Consider the following 19,984-nt stretch of genomic DNA (forward strand, 5'->3'; position numbering starts at 1 on the left):
ATGCAGCATACTGGGATAAATGGTGACAGCTACTCCAGTACTGATGGGGTCTTATAGGGCCTAGATTATCAACATTTGTATGACTCCCTTTCATGTCTTTTGTGGTGTTTTGTGCTGCTCTGTCTGTTGGCACTCGGGGCAAGCACTCATCACACATGGTTGAGAATCAGTGACTGTATTATTTCAGTTGCTTTGGTCAGCAGCCAGGCTATAATGTATTATTCATGGGGAATAATCAAGATTTATCATCTGAAAGGGTTTTGAAGTGATACCTGTGGCGTGGCTTTAGTTCTGTCTGAAAAAAGTTTTTGAAAATACCGTTTTGTTTTTTTTTTAAAAAAAGGAAACTCAGAGAAATCCTCACACAAAAAACTGAAGTGGTTACTTTTTTATCTTGCTGTAATTAATCCCAAGAAAGGAGGCAGGTGTTGACTTTGTAATGGAGCTCAATGGTTTTTGTAATGTTTTATGGCTATGGTGTACAATGGTGCATAATAGACCTTAAAAGACTTAGTGTTTCCAGTGAAATAGTGTCCCTCTAATTGCTAGCTCTTTATAAGGATAAGTGTGAAATTCCTGCTAGCATGACCAACTGAGGGATACTGAGCTGGCTTGTAAAACAGACTCGTCTTTCATGGACAGACACACAGTCCTCCCCCTATAGAGGCGTTCAGCCATGTGCTGCTGTCACTCTCCAATACACTCTTGGCTCTTTAGCAAACATTAAACCCCCTCAGCCTCCAATCCTTGTATTCCATCCTTCCTCCCTTAGCCAGCTTCATATATGGAACAGCAACATTACAGCTCACAGATTATCAAAAAGAAAAGAAGACCTCTTTTCCAGGCCTGGCAATTTCCTCCAGGTACTCAGCTGTGAAATTTGAAATCCATGCATGAATTCTTTCTTTTTTTAAACCTTTTTTTTTGTAGGAGGTCTGCTCGCAACCTGTTCTAACACCAACCTCCCCCATTTCCTCCCCCCTAGATTTTTCTGTTTCCCCTACTTCCCTTGAACCTTTGTTTGGCTGGTGTGGTTAGATTAGGTGGAAATGGGTTCAGTGGTTATAACGACAGGAGTAAATAGGATTCATTCACTTCTCATCCAAGCTGAGATTAGCTGACATGCTACTGGCTCATTATTAAAGAAGACTTCGGTGCATGTAGCACACACGTGTGACATGGAACACATTGTAGCTAATAACAAGCAATCCGCGTTTGCTCTACTATAGATCTAGCTTCTGCAAATTTAGAGAAAGCGACTAGCAGCGATTTTGCCAGAAAGCCTTTTGTTTCCTAGATTTGTTGTGTCTCGCTTTTTGCAGACTCAAACACATATATTAAAAATTATTCATGAAAAAAAAAATTATGAAACACGGCAGCGAATGCTTCTAGCCCAGCTCAACACGCTCTTTGTTTCCCTAAGTCTCTACAACACAGGTGGTGAGTACAAAGAGCGCATTCGATAATAAATCTTGAAATAAACCAGCATTATCATTTAGGTACATATCTGGACTTTCCTGTTGGGTTTTTTTGTTTTTCGTGACTTGGTGAGAGTGAGTGGGTGTGTGTTTGTATGTTTCCCCAAATGTTCTCGTCAGGAAGCAAAAGTTCAAACCAAAAAATTAATACAGACCAAAAGCAACATGAGATATTAGCACTTTACTGAGCTTCTTTCCACACCATCTTTCTCCCTTCTCATTTTGTCAGGAGGGGGTAACAAAAAGGGATTCTGGCATCTACCTCAGCAAGTGCTGCCTTGCACATGGTCCCTTGACCCCGTGTTTGCCCCAGGGCAGTCTAGCTAGCACACAGCTGCACGAAGATGATTCAGGCGTTTGACTCTTGACCTTAAATTGTTTTTTTTCCCCTCACCAATCTGTCTATCTATGACTTTCAGATAAAGAGTCCCAATAACTTAACCGTATACCATTACAGCACAGAGGACAATGATGTAGTTGCTTTTGGGAATATAAATCTGCTGTTATGCTGAATTCAGTTATCATTGCTATAAAGTTCTGCAGCCATCTCACTCCCCGAGTCTTTCCTCAGTCCCATTTGAACACAGTTCACTTTCAGAAAGCAGAATGCTGAATATTTTCCTCTGCTACCCCTGAATGTGCAACTCATTTCCAAATCCCACAGACTGTAAGAATAGATTTCCCTCAAATGTTCCTGAATGTTGCCTAATTCCCAAGTTGTATGTAACTGGCTATTGAGCTGCATGAATATAAGTTGGTTTTTTTTAGGATCTATTGTACCTAACTTGACTTCAACTGAGATTAAATGAGGACTGTTTTCTATAAACAACTGACAAAAAACAACAGGTCCTTTATATGTTTGACAACAATGAAGAAGATGGGCATGAACAAATGGTTTGTAAACTGTCATCTCATGGGCCATCATATAGACTACATATCTACATTTGATCACACCCTTAAGGATGATGAGGGAGGATTTAGCTTACAGGTGTCTGTTTTTCACCAGACATCTCTGGGACGTCGTGCTGTCAGTTAGACAACAGACACTGGCCTTGATGGATTGGCCACCATGTTTTATCTGGGATGTAAGCACAACAGCGGGGTCAGTTTGGCAGCCATTGGAGTGAGGGCCAGCAAATTAATCGCATGACTGCTTACTTACCCAGGTGCTCCATGGTTTGAACAGGGGCCTGGAGCTGTAGCTTAGAAGCTTGAGCTTAGATTCTTAGCTGCTTCCCTGACAGCTTCACTTGATATTGACACCTGGACAAATTAGGATAAATTCCCCTGTCAATACAGACATCCAATGTTATTGATGATGCCATTTAGCTTTTCATTCTGAAGAAACTAGTTTCAACACTGTCTCTCCACTTGTCAAACTCCCTCGATCAGAAGCTTTGTTGTGTATCCATATATGTGTCTGTTGCATGCATGTGTTGATTTCGTTTCCTTTTAAAATAATCTGACCACAAGTTATTAGATTTAGTTATAGCTGCCTTAAATTAGCACTTTCGCTACCTTTCTTGCACGTTTATTATTTATCATGTGCATTAGTTTGCACATTAATCATAATTACTGAGTGTCACTGTAAACCAGGCTGATTTTCACCTGCTATCCTGTGATCGAGACTGTAAAAACCAATTAAGTCATTTAATTGGAGCCTGACTGGCACATAGCTGTATTGGGCTCTATATTGGGATCTGCCTATATGTTGACTGATGTGAACTTTAATATTACAGAACCTAATGGAGAAAAAGATACTTGGGACCAATTTAGACATAGTTTCAGCAGTGCCTGCAGCACATAGAACAGACCAGGCATGATGGTTGACCAGACAGTGCTGAGTCAAGTGGAAATTTTAATTTAAGCTACTATTGAAATAGATAAGTACATGTGATGATTTGTTATCTTCATGACACTGCAAGTAAAAAGAAAGTGTTTTGGCTTAAACTACCTTTTCAAAGAATATTTGATGTTCCGTTATTTCATTTCCCCTTTTCTAAACGTTACATGCATGTGTGTTGACACACATTCACATGTTTGGTTTAATAGACGTTTCTTTTATTGTTTAATCTGTATGCAATGTTATTAAATTTTTTGGTCAAAGCTTGTATGAGGTCTAAGGGTTGACTGACTGCATCAGACTGAAGAGACGTCTAGGGCTGGGCCATATCACACCGTTCACGGTAATACCGGTATAATGTTGGGCAACGATAAGAAAATGAAATATCGCAATAGAATATGGGTAAAACGCGCACGCGCAGTGCCTTTGTTTTCATGCAAACATGGCGGAAAAAGCATGGCGGAGACAGAGAATGAGAAGGGCGAAAGCGGATCGTTGAATGAAACGGATGAACCAGAATTGGTTTGTAAAAATGCTGCAACTTCAGTGGTGTGGAACTGGTTTAGCTTTCGTCCGTCAGCTACACAACAAAGCACTATTTTTGGTAGAGCATGCTAGCGGGCCGTCGTTATTATCATCGTGTTTTTTGGAGAATAAGGCACACTTAAAATCAGTCCTCTGATTTTTCTGAAAATCGACAGTGCCCCTTATAATCCCGTGCGCCTTATGTATGAATTCTGGTTGTGTTTACTGACCTCGAAACGATTTTATGTCGTACACGGCGCTCGAAAATCTGTCAAATGGTTTAGTACGACTTTACTAAGCTACGAAGCCGCACCACTTGATTAATATTTCCGCATTGTGTGTGTATAACCTGTTTTTAAGTTTTGTGGATATTATACATGGTTATGCTGAGGATATGTCGGCCAATTTCCACTGGAAATGCCTTTTGGTTAAACTGTCAGCAAGGAATTTGCATTTGCACCGTAAAATTTTTATATAACTTTAATGCACATAAAAAACAGCTGCTTGTTTAAGTGAAAATACATTGATGGTTTTTGGGGGTTTTTTTTGCACTAATAAAGTTGTGGAGTTGTAAAGTATTTTGTCTAGTGTCAGTTATATAGTCAATTATGTCGTTATCGCAAATTTTCTAATGTATATCGTGATAAATATTTTTGATCATATCACCCTGCTCTAGAGACACCGTTACATAAGTCAGCTATTTCTTTCTCATTATGACTTTTTATGTTTGTCACCCTTTTTACTATGATCTAGAGATGTTTTACACGTCTGAATGTCAAGCCATGTTTTCTCCGTTTGCACTAGCTCACCTAACAAAGGCCCCTCATTTGCATTAGTCCCTGAGCAGGCATTGTTAATTGACTTAAGCTAGGATTAGTGTTAATCAGGTTTTGTGCCCTGGAACCATTGGCCAATCCTAACCTCATTATTTGATAGCAGCACACGTCCTGTCAGCCCCCATCAAGCTGTTAATTAATAGAAGCACACCAGTGCACCCCAGCCTGCACTCCCTCTCATTTTCCCCTCTCCCACCCTCACATCTTAGCTCCTGCTGTGTCAGTGGAGGTCAGTATAAAGAAATATACAGTACCGTGTAGCTTGATCTCTGTTTAAGGTGAAATAGGCGAAATGCTCTGCAAATGAGTACATTTCTAGACACATGTGCATACCTATGTCAGGGCTGTGTATTGCTTTGTGATCATGCATGTCTGCACATCTCTCAGTGCCAGTTTAAACCTCGTGGCTGTCTCCCACCCCAACTCCTCTGCTGGCGACATTCACTGGCCCTGTAACATAATATGAGGTAATAAGGGTACCTCATCCTTAGAGACTCTGACATCTCTGCTTCTGCTTCTCTGCAGTCAACTGCTGCTTCCATAATAGCCCAGACCAAAACGTTTTTTAAAAAATCAGTTGAACCTGTTCTCTATGTGTAGAATCTGTACTTACACTTTGGTGCTGATTGTGAGGAAATCTTGCAAAATTTTTCAAACAGACAAACACATATTTGAGGAGGAGAGTAAATTAGTGTTTTACAAAGGAAGCTAATTACAAATATTTAGAAATAAACATTCAAAAGATGAGGCCAGTCGAAGGCAGAAAGTCCTCACTAAAGGTAACCTTGAGTAGCACACTTATTCTTGAGCTTGTTGAAAGCCCCTTATCATTTATAAAAATACTGTTTATCTCTGATTAACCTCCTATTTCAGTCCTAAGTTGCTTCTGTTTCTTTGTTGTTTCTGTTTATTTTTGTCTCACTGTGCTTCCATTTCAGAGGATCCACCTTTTTGAATTTGTGTCTGGGGATTTTTGTTTTTTAACTCATGAGTGCATATGTGCCTGCACACTTTGTCACTTTGGAGAATGTGAGCTAAAGTAACAGTCCAGCACCAATCCTGCCAGAATAATCAGCTCTGTAATTAAGAGCTGTGAGTATGTCAACTGTCTTCATACAACCCCACCCCCCCCACCCACCCACCCACCCTTTCTGTCTCTTTCACTCTCACTGTCTGACTGCCTCTATAATGGCACAGCATTTGTCTGTTTCCTCCCTGCGCCTATGCAGAATGCTCATGACATTTATTGTGAAACTAATGGCAGTGCTTCAGTCCTCCTAATTGTAGGCTTTAATTGCAATAATTATTTACAAGCCTAATTAGAGCCTAGAGAGTGTCAGGGAGAAACAGGAGTGCCAGTTGAAGGAATCACAACAGGGTTTGTCAGGAACCAGGCAAAGAGTAAAGTGAATGTGGTTGCATTGTTTGGTCTATAATTGGGGAAGGCAATGTCTGGAAGTCTTGCGTACTCCCGCTTTTTCGCATTTTTTGTTTGGTTTTTTTTAACATCTCTTGGTTGCCTTTTTTCTTAGTATTCTCAAAGTGTAGTGTATTGTACATGGTTTTTGAAAGTGAGCCCACACATGACTGGATAACAGCAGGCTGTCCCCTGCACTGTTTTAAAGGTGCTTATATAGAGGTCTCCGGCTGACTCTGTAGACTGAGCTTTATTACTTGAGGAAGGGAGATACTCTTTTTTTTTTTTCCCTTTTTTTTTCAACACTGCCAGCTGCTTTGTAAGGGGTGAAGAAGTGTGTATGTGCACACATGTGAATGCATTTACATTCATTTGTCAATGAGTACATGTGTTGCTGTTTGGGTTAAGTTAATTTACCACAGTTTGGCGTAGTAGCTCAGGAGGTCCTTTGTGTGTGTGTCTTTTACTGAGTGATGTGGCCATGCTGCCAGGCCTGCAATATGCTCTTTGTCTGTCCTTCACAAGGCCAGTCTTAGTAAACAGGCTACAGCAGGAGAGTGTCTTTTTTTTTGATGGGTTAGCCATGGCAGCTCAACCCTTTCTTCTCTTTCTTTCCTTCTGTTTGCTAAGGTTGTGTAACACATTCTCAAATTTTTCCTCCTTCATTCATCCTTTTCTCTTCTCCTTTTTCCCCCTCTCCTGTCAGAACAGCGTCCGATGGGAGAACTCAATCCCACACTGCCATTCTCCTAACCCCTGCGGCTCACTTTGACAAAACTGTCAGCCTGAGCACCAGTGATGGATGTAGTATTGTACAGTGTGGGTTTACGTTGGGATATGTGTATTTATGTGTGACAGTTAGGGTGTTTTTTGATGTTAAAAGAAGACTGGTACCCTATTTCAGACTATTATTGGACAGAAGAACAGCATTATATGCATGAAAATCAGTAAATATAACATAAAACTTACAAATGTGTACTATTTTTATTTACTCGTATTCATCTTTAAATCCACCTTGAAGAACTTTAGATGGGTGGGCCTGGAAATGGGAATTGTAAATTATACCCCTCACAGAAGAACTTATGTAGCAAATATTAAAGAAATAACTTTCTGTAACACGCACATCTTAATATACACAAAAACAGATGACTATTTCTCTGACTGCTCAGACATGTGCAGACATACATTTTGTTAAAGAAAGTAGATGAATGTGCAGGGAAGGGTTCCCTATCTGTAAGGCAATATTTGAGGAGAAATATTAGAAAGAGAACAGGCAAGATAAGACTAGTGATTTAAACAGTATGCCTGCTGACAGCCTGTTGAAATATTACTCTTTTTGGTGACTTGTAAATCGGATATTTGTAGCCACAAAGATCACATATTGGTAAAAGATAAGATCATATAGTGACAGTCGTAGGAGATTTTGAGTAGGGGAAAAAAAAGTACTACAACTAAAATTGGTAACTAAATTGAATCGCAAATTTTGTTACTTACACACTGAATTTAGGCGGCACCCTGAGCTGTTTAAACTTTATATGTGTAACCAAAAACACTATACCTCGGAGGCAAAACGTTTATTTATTTCACACTTTCCAAAAGCACCTGGGGAGCAGTTAATTTGGTTGCACAGAAGCAGCTGTCTAAGAATCGAGGGATGGGAGGGAGAAGGAGACAGAGGGTAGAGAGAGAAGAAAGACGAAGAGAGTGAGACACAAAAGCAGTTTGGTCTCATTATGTTGATTTTTTTTTTCTTTCTTTCCTCTTCTGCCAAACAAAAACACCCAGGCACCAACGAAGATCACTCACTGCTTTCTTTCTCCTTCGCACCACAGAGTTTCTTTATAAGCAAAGCTGATGATTTTCACTCAACTGCAGACGCGTCTTTCGCCCGAAACCTTTGTGTCTGTATTTTCCTTATAGACTCAAATTGAATTCAATCACAAGCACTATTACAGGTCCTAAGAAAGTCTTCCAGCCTCAATAATACTTCAACATATGAACTCCAGCTGAGGAGTGTTTTAGCGTGCGTTTTACAAATGCAAATAAATACACAATCCATATGTGCATGCATGCATCTAGATAAAGATACCTATATGACAAAGCTATACACACACACGCATACACAAACATTGGCTGGGGTTGCTATTCTTTACCACCTGAGCCTAGTTATCAATGCCTCCCACCCTAATTTGGGTACAAACGCACACAGACCCACATGCACAGAAGCTTACCCTTGTGCACAAGCAACAGCCCAGAGAGCAGTGGGGTGTAACCAAACCCTTCATTTGTATGTACATCATGTACACTGGGAGAAATGCTGAGACAAAGAGAACAAACATGCTCACATGCATGCACGCATAGACACACACACACTCTTGCACACAGAGGCACACACGCACACAAAATCTAACACACTCAGACATGCACTGTGGTGTACCTCTGTGGATCAGAATTCATTTCTGTCTGCTTTTTCCCCTCCAAATCAATACCCCCGTCGGTCGACAGACAGCCGTAAGTGTGCCAAGGAGGCTCTGTTGCCTTCACACCCTCCCCATATGCGCACACATGCACACACACACATACACAGACACACTCATGGTTGTTGATGTGTGATGGCCTCTGCTGCTTCCTTATTAACTCCTCACATGCTGACTGAAGCATACACCTCATTACTGGCTGCATTGACAATCTGGCACCCTACTGAGAGGCACTCACACAAGTTGGACTTGGACAGACAGGCCAGAGATGGATCGAAAGACAAAGAGGTACAGTGAAGCGACCAATATAAAATAAATGTGACATAGATGAGCAGTCCAGACAGGTGGGTAAAAATAACGCAAAGCAGGTAGAGTGAAAGGCAAGAAATTGCATTAATAATGGCTGAAGCTTTGCAAAAAGACATTGTGACTTTTAATCATTAAGGCTGACCTGGAAAGATGCAAGTGTAGGATTAAATGTAGGATTCACAAAAAAAATTTGTTAATGTTGATGTAAGTATCACTCATAGAAAGACGTTTATTATATATGCATTACTTTCCTCTCAGTTGCAGGTTAAGTACACTTGATCTGAATCTTTCACATCAACCTTTTTACCTGAATTAACTAAAGTTTTTCTAATACACTGGTAATTTCATATCATATTATTACTTCACTTGACTGCTGTTCCAGATAACCTATACTGTTAGTATCAGTGAAGACTCACTGTTTCTTAGTGGTTAGTGGCTTAGTGTTGCCATTTATGAATACAGTTTGTCAAAAATGTGCTTTCTAAGTGCAAACCCTCTAATTAACAGGCTTCATTTACAATATAATGCAGAAGAACTTAATTCCTCATGTCATCACTCTCAGTGTCATATCTGTCTTTGCATGAGTACACACGCTCACACATGCACACTCAAAAATATTCTTTGGCGCTTTCACAGCTCCCTGTGCCCATTTCTTAAATGTCAGTGTGGGCCTTTAAACCAGTTGCCAGTGAGCAAGCATAGTAGAGGGGGGCTGAGAGTTCAAAGTGGTCAGGCAGCATGGATGTAATTTCCTCCTTTTAGCCTCCTGACTGAATTACTGAGCAAAGAGGCCACCTCGACTGGGAGCTGCAAAGGAGAGGGAACACTGGAGCGTGGAAGAGTGTGTTCAAGGCAGGGAAAAACATAAGGGAGGAGATGAGAAGATAAGTGAAAAAAGACAGTAAAGGGTCAGGAAAAGAGCAAGGGACTTTAACATAATATCACCAATATCAGTCCTAACATCTTTATCTTGTGTAAAAAGGTGCAAATGATACGTGGAAAGAAGTAACAGCCATGCTGGTATCATTTGCAATGCTTAAGATTCAAGTGATCAAGTGAAGTTGTTAAGTCATGCACAAGTAAATAAACATATTTTTCCCTTGCTAGTGTTTTGCTAAGATTATTAACAGGCACAAAATCAGATTTCTGTCAATGCTTTTAGTTTTTCAGTGCAAGTTAACAGTGCTGAGGGCATGAAAGCTGTTAACATTGAGAGCTTCAGTGATCTACAATATATGCAAAGCCACAGTTGAGGTACAAATAAACAGTAGAAAAATACACAGGCTTTTGGAACGAGCCAATTCCCCACCTCTTTTTACTCCAAAAGAGAATTGAAGCCATACATAATTGATACACTCCCAGCTGTATTGACTGGTTGTATTTTTCGTCCTCCTCACTGGTCGATTCCCTCACTCCATTATTTCTACACTTGCTCTCTCTCCGCTGCCTCACAGGCCCCTATGACTCCTCCCTCTAGTCCTCCAGCCTGTAATACCTAAACACACACTCACAAACACACATAAACAAAGATAAGGAGGCAGTCCCATCTCCCTCCTCCACTGTCCGATTGCCCAATGCCCCATTTTGCTTTTGAGACACACAGTTGTCGGTCAGTCCAGGGGATGCCTGCAGAAATCCAATGCAATGCGTGCACAGCTGTATTATGTATGTGGTCTGTTGAATGCTGAATTAATACTAAGTCCATGTTTTTTAGGGGGTGGATTATGTTTTTTAGAATAATTAGACCAACCTGTATATGCTTATTGTCACTAAATGGTAAATGGCCTGTATTTGTATAGCGCTTTTCCTAGTCCCTAAGGACCCCAAAGCACTTTACACAACCAGTCATCCACCCATTCACACACACATTCACACACTGGGGATGGCAAGCTACATTGTAGCCACAGCCACCCTGGGGCGCACTGACAGAGGCGAGGCTGCCGGACACTGGCGCCACCGGGCCATCTGACCACCACTAGTAGGCAACGGGTGAAGTGTCTTGCCCAAGGACACAACGACCGAGACTGTTGGAGCCGGGGCTCAAACCGGCAACCTTCCGATTACAAGGCGAACTCCCAACTCTTGAGCCACGATCGCCCCATAAGTCTCCTCCCAAAGGGATTTAATCATTTAACCCTCGGATGGTCCCAAAAGGGTCCCTTTTTTATGGCATTTAAATTGGGTAAGAGAATTATCCGGATGTATTCCTAAACAACAAACACCCAAACAGTTATTCTAAGTTAAGAGATGCTAGGTGGAAAGCATTAAACTGTATTATTACCACTTTACTTATGTACTTATTGTTCCTGGGTTAGCATTGACACATAATAGACGTTCAGCATCGGAGTTCAAACTGCGGTCAGTAGGCACACGCTTGACCTGCTCCTTCCCTTTTTTCCTGCCTGGCAGTTTGTCTCCTGCCAATCTGTTACTACTTATGAGCTGCCAAGGGCCACGCCTCCCCAGGACCGAGGGGCATGAGAGGGCTAAAGACCTAATGTGGGGTAGATATTGATGCTGTTTGATATAAAAAGGTAACAGTATTGTCTTGATATCCACCTTGGCTTAGTTTAAGTTCAGAATAAGTTAGCATGGCCATCTTTGTTGTTGTGTATGGATTCCAGTCCCTCTTTTTTTTTATCCATCTTTTTATTATTATTAAATCCAGCTTTGTAGTGCTGCAATGTCTTGAGTTTTTAGTTCACTCAAATCTCTGAGCATGGGCAAATTCCAATAGTTAAATAAGTGCATGTGTATGTGCAAGCATTTTCTTTCTGAGTAGGTGAATACACACACATAAATAAGGAAGTGGATTCACTGAGAGCGCTGGCTGTGACAAAAAAGGTTAAAAGCTACCAATTTCACACCCAATCATTTCTGGAGTATGGAAGATGGCTGCTTGTAGATGAGGCATGCTGTATCATTTCATTTTGTTGGAGTTTTTTCTACTGTGGTTAGCTTTTTAAAATCAATGACTAATACCTACTCTGAATGTTATTGCGTTTACTTCAAAACCAGTTAGTTTGAAAGCCACCCAGTATAAAAGGGTCTGACCTTCATAAAAACACTAATACAAAATAGTACCACATCTTCCACTGAATCCTTCCTGTTTTTATGCCTGTATCCAGAACCTTCTCTCCATTAATCCTGTAGATGGCTTTTTAATAGATGTTATACAGTGGGGAAAAAATCAATATTCTGGATTCCTACACAAAATGTGTGTCTCTCAAATGAATTGTAACAAAGCCCTCTAGCATTTGTAACAATAAAACCAACAAACAAGCATTCTAAAAGCAGTTCCTTTCAGAACTGAACAGCACGTGTGTAGCTACAGTGTATCTTCTTAGTGGTTTTTTTTTGTTTCATTTGTTTTTTAATGCACAAGATGTGGAGTATTATTATGCATCGTTATTATATTCATATGTAGCTGTAGCTGTAACTAATAGCTTTAACACATCTGCTCTTGGAATGCTGGGTTTAAGCTGTCATCAAAGCTTCCAGCTGTTGTGGTATCGTTGCACAACTCAGCTCAAGGCAACCAAAGGATCAGATCTTGTCCACCCCCAGCATCCAAGAGCATGCCCTCATTTTGTCCTTAATCACGCTGGGTGTAATTGGTGAGGGTCTTGATGCCTGATTATCCTTGGAACAGCCATAATGCATAACCCCTCACCTCCATTATCAGGTCCAGCCATATATAGGATGGATGTTGATGATTAACATGAACCATTGACCGACCTCGGTGTAAGACTGCAGAAGAAGTGAATTATTCTCATATTCAGTCTTAAAAACTTCTATAAAACAAGTTGAAGTCAGAGGGGATGGGTGAACCTTTTTTTTTTTTCATATGCAAACTTGAGTGAATGTGAATCCTCGTGGGTGGATGTCAGTGAGCTAGAGGAGATGGCTCTGCCTAGAGAGTACAGTGAGCAGATTTTCCTGAGTTGAGGACAAGAAGACCAGTGGGAGGAGGACAGGGTGAAACAGAAGCAAGGAGATATAGCTGCTGTCCTAAGGAAGAGTCTCGGCAGGATTACTAAAGCAGATTAAAGGGTGGCCTGTCAGGCAAAAACGGCTGAGATGTCCTTGTAGGTAGCCTGAATACAAGAAAAACTGGCTGCGGGGTCACTGTGAGAGTAAAAGACCCATAAGCCTGTATTTTTCATATGTTTTCATCTATTTCAGCTACAAGTATTTGCTCTGCTTTTGAGCTTTAGTCATTAAGCTGGCTCAAACTGTTTCTCTGTCTCACTCACACACATACAATTACACACATAAACACACACACAAGCAGACACACACTCTCAGATACACTCCTCCCATGCTTACCCTCATTCGCTCTACTGGAATGGGTATTGTGTTCATGATCGATGTGCCTCATTCCAGTGACGTGGCAGCCTGGCTAACTCTCATTAAAAATGGATAGGGTGTAGAGGAGCCGCCAGTGTGTGTGTCTACATGTTTAAAAGGAGGTGTAGGTGGCAGGAAGTCCCAGAGGTGCCAGCTGTTTACCGTGCACTGCTCAAGGTTTCGAAGGTTGGAGGGATTATTGGTGGTGGTAGATGAAGGGGGGGGGTCCTGAGGTCAGAGCCAGGGCTGTTACCTTGGTAACAATTGCAAAATAGCTTCCTCTCCATTACTGGTGATGGTGGGATTTTTCTCTTTGTGTTGCTTTCTCTTTTTTGCTCAGCCTTGTGAGGCACATCTGGCAATACAGAGACTTGGTCCCATCAGAGCACAGGGCAATGGGCTGTTTCTACTTTACTTTGTCTTCGTTTATCTTAAACCCCCCCCCCCCCCCCTCCCAAAAAACTCTTCTTTTCCATCTTCTCTTCAAACTCTGCTCCTGTACTGCCTCCCTATCCATCACGGAAGTGCAGTGCATGACTTGCTCCCAGGACAGCAGAGCAGAAATGGAGTCACCATTCATTCTTAGTCACGGATTGTTTGGAACAGATGAGACTGTTCCTGCTGCTCTCTAATCAGCAAACACTGTAAGCCCCACTTGGGTGCCACATCCAAATGTTTCTGTCCCCTGTTATACTCCAAACAGCCTGGCAAAACACATTGGTTTGGGTTTTTTTAGTAATCCTAAAAGCAATGCCTCTTTTACTGAATACCACTACTTCTGTTTCACTGCCACCAGACTATCAGCTGTCTGTTTTTTAGGAGGTTTTTTGTCTTGAGTGCCACTGCAGCAAAAATAGTTGAATTTTATATTTTATAATCATACATAACAAAAGTTCACAATGTTAGTGGCCTCTAATGGCAGCAAGAGTTGCCCAGTACAGTTCACAAAAAAGATGTTCGGTGACGTTAACAAATAATGCCCTTCTCAGTCCGCTGCAGTTGTATAATTTGATGGGTTAATAAAAATTTAGTATTTATACATAAAAGGATATCCTGATGTTAAGGGTGGCCATTAATAATGCTAGCCAAATCTGTAGCTATACTTTCCTGTAAACAAAAGCGCTCTTCTATTATAATAATGAAAGCTGAAGTCTTTTTTTCAGCGTGAGGCTTTGAAAGAGAAGAAGCTGTTTTAACCTTAGACTGTGACTGTCAGTCACCCAGGTCGCTCCAGTATGCAGCCCTGCTGTAGCCGCTTTGGTTGAATAACCCCCTGCTAGGGTCATCTTAAGCTGGAATTTTATTAGCATTCATTTGAGTAGCGCACAGTGCATCTTTACTGACAATGTTCAGTTTACCTTATGGGTCAGCTGTGGCTATGAATGTGTTCTGGGAACCTAGAGGAAGAGAAAGTTTAAGGCATTATTAGATCACAAGCAGGACTCTTGGTCTTCTTTGAAAACACAACAACAATCTGCACATCCGTTGCAGCGTTGTGCACGTGTGCATTCAAATACGCGCGCGCACACACACACACGCACAGACTCACAGTTGGAGAAGGGGCTTCATTGTGCAGCCCTGCTGTTTTGAGTGACTGTAGCGTGTGCTGGGCAACAGCTGCTGTGATCCCCCACTACCCTCCCACACCACATTCCCCTCACCTACACTCTGTGCTACTGGCCCATGCTGGTCTAAAACATCAATACCCTCGCAGCGACATAGACGCGCAATATTTATTTACAACACACATTTACAGTGCACATGAGTAGTCTCTTATTTTGTGTGCGTTTTTTTTTTTTCACTTCTCATCTTTTTGTTTTCTCTTTACCTCCCTCCCCTTCTTTTCTTATTATTCTCTGGCCTTTTTGTTCTTCAGTCTGTACTGTATCAGCTGACAGCCTTCTGTGTCTGTCAGTCTTTAAACACTGCTCCATAAGGGACACCCTAAGCTCCCCTCACTATTCTCTGACTTTCCCCCACTGACAGCTGTCTCTACAGTGTAACCCTTTCATGGGTCTGGGCCTCTGTGAAAGTAATAGTATAAAGTTTCAGCAGCCTCATGCATGTTTTGAGAAGGATCTGACGACTTTCTGTGGTTAAGAGAGATTCAGAGGCTTTGCGATATATACACACACAGACTGAGTTGCTGCTTCCTCAGCCAAGTCTAGTTCCTGGTGGGCTTGTTTGTCATCGGTTGCAGCTTCTGCTGCTGATGTGACCTCGTCTGCAGCTCATTACAGCATGCCACCTGTTTGTCCCGAAGCTAAGAAAGACACACACACAGACACACACAATAATAGAGTTTGTTGAATTGACAGGGGGTTAATCTAACTGGAGTGTCCATGGTGGAACTGCCACACAAACTGTCAACTTCCCACCGTGTCAGTGGCTTTCTTTGTCCTCTGGGCTTGTCTTTCTGTAGGACCAGGCAGACACTATGATGAGCTTCTGAGTAGCAAGCACTAAACAAAGAAAGAAAAATACACACTGGAACAGGTGTAGCTCACAGGTTTTACAGCATCTGACAGGTTTGCTGACTATAACTTTTCAGAATCCATGCAATAACAGATGCATGTTTCAAATTTTACTGTCAGCTCTTTGTAAATTTTCAACACTGTGTACCATAAAAGACAGGATTTTGATGAACACCCAGCTGTTATTTCTAACTGACAGTTAATTCCAGTCCATGGTTGCTAACAGCAATTATTATCACCCAGTTGTGAGTGATATGCACAGGGTCAAAAAACACTTAAAAGGTGCTATTTGCACCCTTAATTCGATCCATCACATTTTACAGAGGAGTCACTTATTAGGCATTGGTGTGATCCTGAGGTTTGCATCTGAACAGGGCAAACACTGTCAGAGCTAGCACTTATCATCCAACACGCCACTTGCCAAGAGACTGAAAGACATACAAAACTGGAAATGAATCTGTGTCAGACTCTAAAATGAACTGATTCAGCCCCCGCTTTTCTTATGCCATTTTCATCTGCTGAGCAGTATTGAGGTTTTCTGGCTTCATGTTACAGTAGATGTACATTTACAGGCGGACACACACACACACACACACACACGCGCACAAAAACCTTTCACTCTGAAGCCCTCCAAGCTAGACAGAAAGAAGGAAGGTCGTTCGAGACGGCAGCACCACATCAGACAGACAACTAGATTCAGATGCATAAACACTCATGCTCTTGTGTATATAAAACCTACCTGGAGATAAGTGTGTGTTACGTAGGCCCAGATTGTGGTGCACACTTTGGCAAACAAGCTGTGAAGTTTGTTCTTCTCTAGTGTGTTGTGTTTACATAGGTTATGGAACATCTCAACCCTGAATAAAACAATATCAGTCAAATCAAGTTCGTACAGTGAGCACTAGGATATTTTTTTATTTATTTTTTTATGCGACTCTACTCAAATAGCACTGTGTGGGTTAGTGTGTGTGGGTTAGTGTGGTATGGGGGTGTGTTTGGTTTCCACTGGAAGCGCTTAATCATATCTATTGTTGCTGACACTTTCAACATGTAATACTGAAATACCAATTTTATTCCCTTGTCATATTTTTAAAAAAAACATTTACAGTACAGCTTTAATTGTTACTTTCCAGTTTTAACAGTCATGCCGCAGGCCTCTACTTTTTTTTTTAATAACATTGATAATTTCAAAAGTTTATCTTTTCTTTGTTTATTTTAGATATAGTTATAGTTATACTCTTCAATACACTTGACTCTAACTCTCTTCCTAACACATTTTACACTTGTGTCATCAAGTTGTACTTTGAACGCTCTCTTGAGAAAAACGTCTGTCACTCGTCCATGTGTTGGTGTGTTTGCACAGGCCATACCTAGGTGGACAGATGCCCTGGTGCAGACAAAAACCCATTGATGGCAGAAAAACAGATTTGTCTTGCCAACTGATCCCAGCTGTTCAGTAGTTTTTATGGCTTTAAGATAAAGGCAACAGTTGCTTGGGCAGTTGGCATCTCACACATCAGTATACAGAGGCGTAGTGTAGCCAAACATTTTGAGGCACATCATTCTCTGCAACAGGTCCACAACAAACAATAACACTGTTTAATAGGGATGGAGGGGTAATGGTGCGTGTCACATTATTACATTTCATAACATAGATTAACTGTGTCAAAACATTGCACATTAATTAATAGTTTCACTGGCGTCTGTCTGTGTGGGACTGAGCATGCTCACACACAAACACATGCATACTCAGAGATCTTTGTTGTACATTTTGTAACGCTTTTCTGGCTGCACTGAGACAATGATGTTTTAATGTGTTTGCAGGTTACCCAAGTTCCCATCGAGTCATGTGAGCAGTACGGGACATGTGGAGAGTGCCTGAGCTCTGGGGATCCACACTGTGGTTGGTGTGTTCTTCATAATATGTGAGTATCCCTGATTAGCTGTCATGTCTATTTGCATCCATATGCCCATTTTCTACCAGTTATATGTATCCAGAACATGAGAGCAGTTGTCTGCTGTTTACCATGCACCGCTCCATATTTAGTGGTTTGTTGTGTTTGTTCATTTTTTTTCAGTTCAGACAGATTTTGTTAGATGTCTCTCAAAATGGCCCTCACTTTGCCCACGCAAAGGCAGACAGGTTATTTCCCTAATGTTTGTCTCTGATGAGATACAGTTTAAGGAAAGGAGACAGCATCTGACTGAAAATGGATAATTGTGCCTCAGAGATGGTTCAGAGCTTCTTGTTGCTGCCATTGTCATTGCAGCTTTATTCTGACATGACTTGATATTTACAGGAAATGATGCCATTCATGTTATATATGTTTGAATGGAATTTAAAAAGACAGGCAACAACAGACCAAAGAGATCAATCAGAAAGTTTAAAGATCAGAGAATACGCATAGAAAGCATGAGTGACACCTGCTGGAGCTCAATAATTACTGCAACAAAATTAACCTTCAAAATGACAGGAAGAAGGGAGAAACGGATGCGGGAAAAATATGCGTGTGCATGTATTCATCTGAAAAAGCAACTGATATGTGAATATTTAGATGAAACAATGTAAAAGAGTGGAATACAGACAATACTGAACAGTAAAAAAAAGCTGAAAGATGTTCAGCTCTGACTCCCTCTCCTGCTTTGTTTCTTAAGTACACAGATTTTATTGGAGTTTTTTCTTAGTTACTGTGTCCCCATTTGAAGCCCCCCTAAATACAGACCCACTCTGTAAAGGTATAGCTGAATATTTGTGTGTGTGTCAAAGCACTGCTGCAATCATCATTATCATGATGGCAGCCCCTGCAAAGTGCACTTAAAGTAATTTACATCACTCCAAAGCTGGGACAGGACAAATAATTGCCTAGCGACAAGGTAATTCAGCATGTGCTTGCAAAGAGCAGGAGGGGCTGACGAAAGCTCTGTATTCTGTGCAGTCTGCGTGCCTTCACACAGGGATCATTTAACACAACATAAGCCTCCATGCTAGACTGCTAATCATATGCTTTTGTGTAGGTGTGGTAGGGGATAGAATAATTCACGTTGATAGGAATCTGAGTCCACTGCATGTAAAAGGTGTTGGTCCTTAAAGGTGAATGGCTTTTGGAAGCCAGCTGTGATGAGGGAACAGCTGTTTGGTGTTTAAATTGCTTCTCGAGAAAATATGTGAGGGCTTACGTTTGAGTGGGTTCATGCATGTGTCAGTGCACATGGGGTCGATTTTTATGTACATGCACAAACACTCATGTGGATCACTGTACTGTACTGTTGGGAGAAAAGGTCAGCACCCTGATTTGCGTAAGATCAGCCATCTGTCCTCTCAATACAGCGAACGGTTTTGCCACCTGTCTCTGATCCTAATCCCCCTTTTTCTAGCCTGACCCTGCAAAGAGTATCGCAGGACCCCTGTCAGCTTTAGCTATGCTGCCGCAGAGAGGAAAAAAGTTACTTGGAGAATGGTTAGCTTTTCTCTCTGTTGCATTTTCAGGCCTCCATATGGTTCTGCCTACAAATGTATTGAAAGAGCTACGATTTCTGCAACAGTTCTAACGTGAAATATCGGTTTTGGTGCTTATATCCAGCTTCTGCATGATAAACACAGCATAAATACCTGGTGAAAAAAAAGACAGATGGTTACAAAAAAGATTCTACAAAGTTTACAATTTGTCCACCTTTTGGCAAAGGTGGCACAAAAAGAAGATGCAACAAACACTGAAGCAAATATTTTTTGAATATGTCTTGACATAGCATTGCCTTATTCAGCCTGTTCTTTCATGCACAAAGCCGACGTGCCACCACTCACAATTACACACCTCTGTCAACACAGCAGCTCATATATATACGTCATCAGACAGGGAAACCTCAGAAAAAGCAGAAAAATGTCATCTCGTGTTGTTAGCTGCAATGAATTATGAGTGTTGCTTGAGTGCTTAGGAGATGATGTAATCTTGTCCACTTCGACTACTTCATCAAAACACCCACTTATTAACTGAAAGCCAAGAAATTTGTACAGGATTTTAAATGAAACATACATAATTGCACAGCATAAAAAGGATAACAATTATCTATAAACCAGTTTGTGGCTTTAGTGTAGTTAGCGTGGTGACATGAATGCACAATATAACTGACAATTAAAGAAGATATTTGTCAAATACCACTAAGGAAAAGCAGCTGCACCCTTCTGGTGAAGCACCCCCCTCATCCCAGACACCCAGAAATTAAATTTCTTGCCAGCCTTCTTTCTTTCCTCAGCTGTGATTCCTCTTCCATCATCCC

At 41.2% G+C, this 19,984-nt stretch overlaps 1 protein-coding gene across 1 annotated transcript in view; it reads left to right on the forward strand.

The window, feature by feature from the left end:
- Positions 1–19,984, forward strand: part of plxna2 (plexin A2) — a 165,769-nt gene that overhangs the window by 72,460 nt on the left and 73,325 nt on the right. The window contains exon 5 of the mRNA XM_080898783.1: positions 17,534–17,634. Within this exon, the coding sequence (XP_080754909.1) occupies positions 17,534–17,634 (101 nt within the window). The remainder of the gene's footprint in view (positions 1–17,533; positions 17,635–19,984) is intronic.

The sequence above is a fragment of the Rhamphochromis sp. 'chilingali' genome, assembly GCF_963969265.1.
Source record: "Rhamphochromis sp. 'chilingali' genome assembly, chromosome: 12".
Classification (NCBI taxonomy): domain Eukaryota; kingdom Metazoa; phylum Chordata; class Actinopteri; order Cichliformes; family Cichlidae; genus Rhamphochromis; species Rhamphochromis sp. 'chilingali'.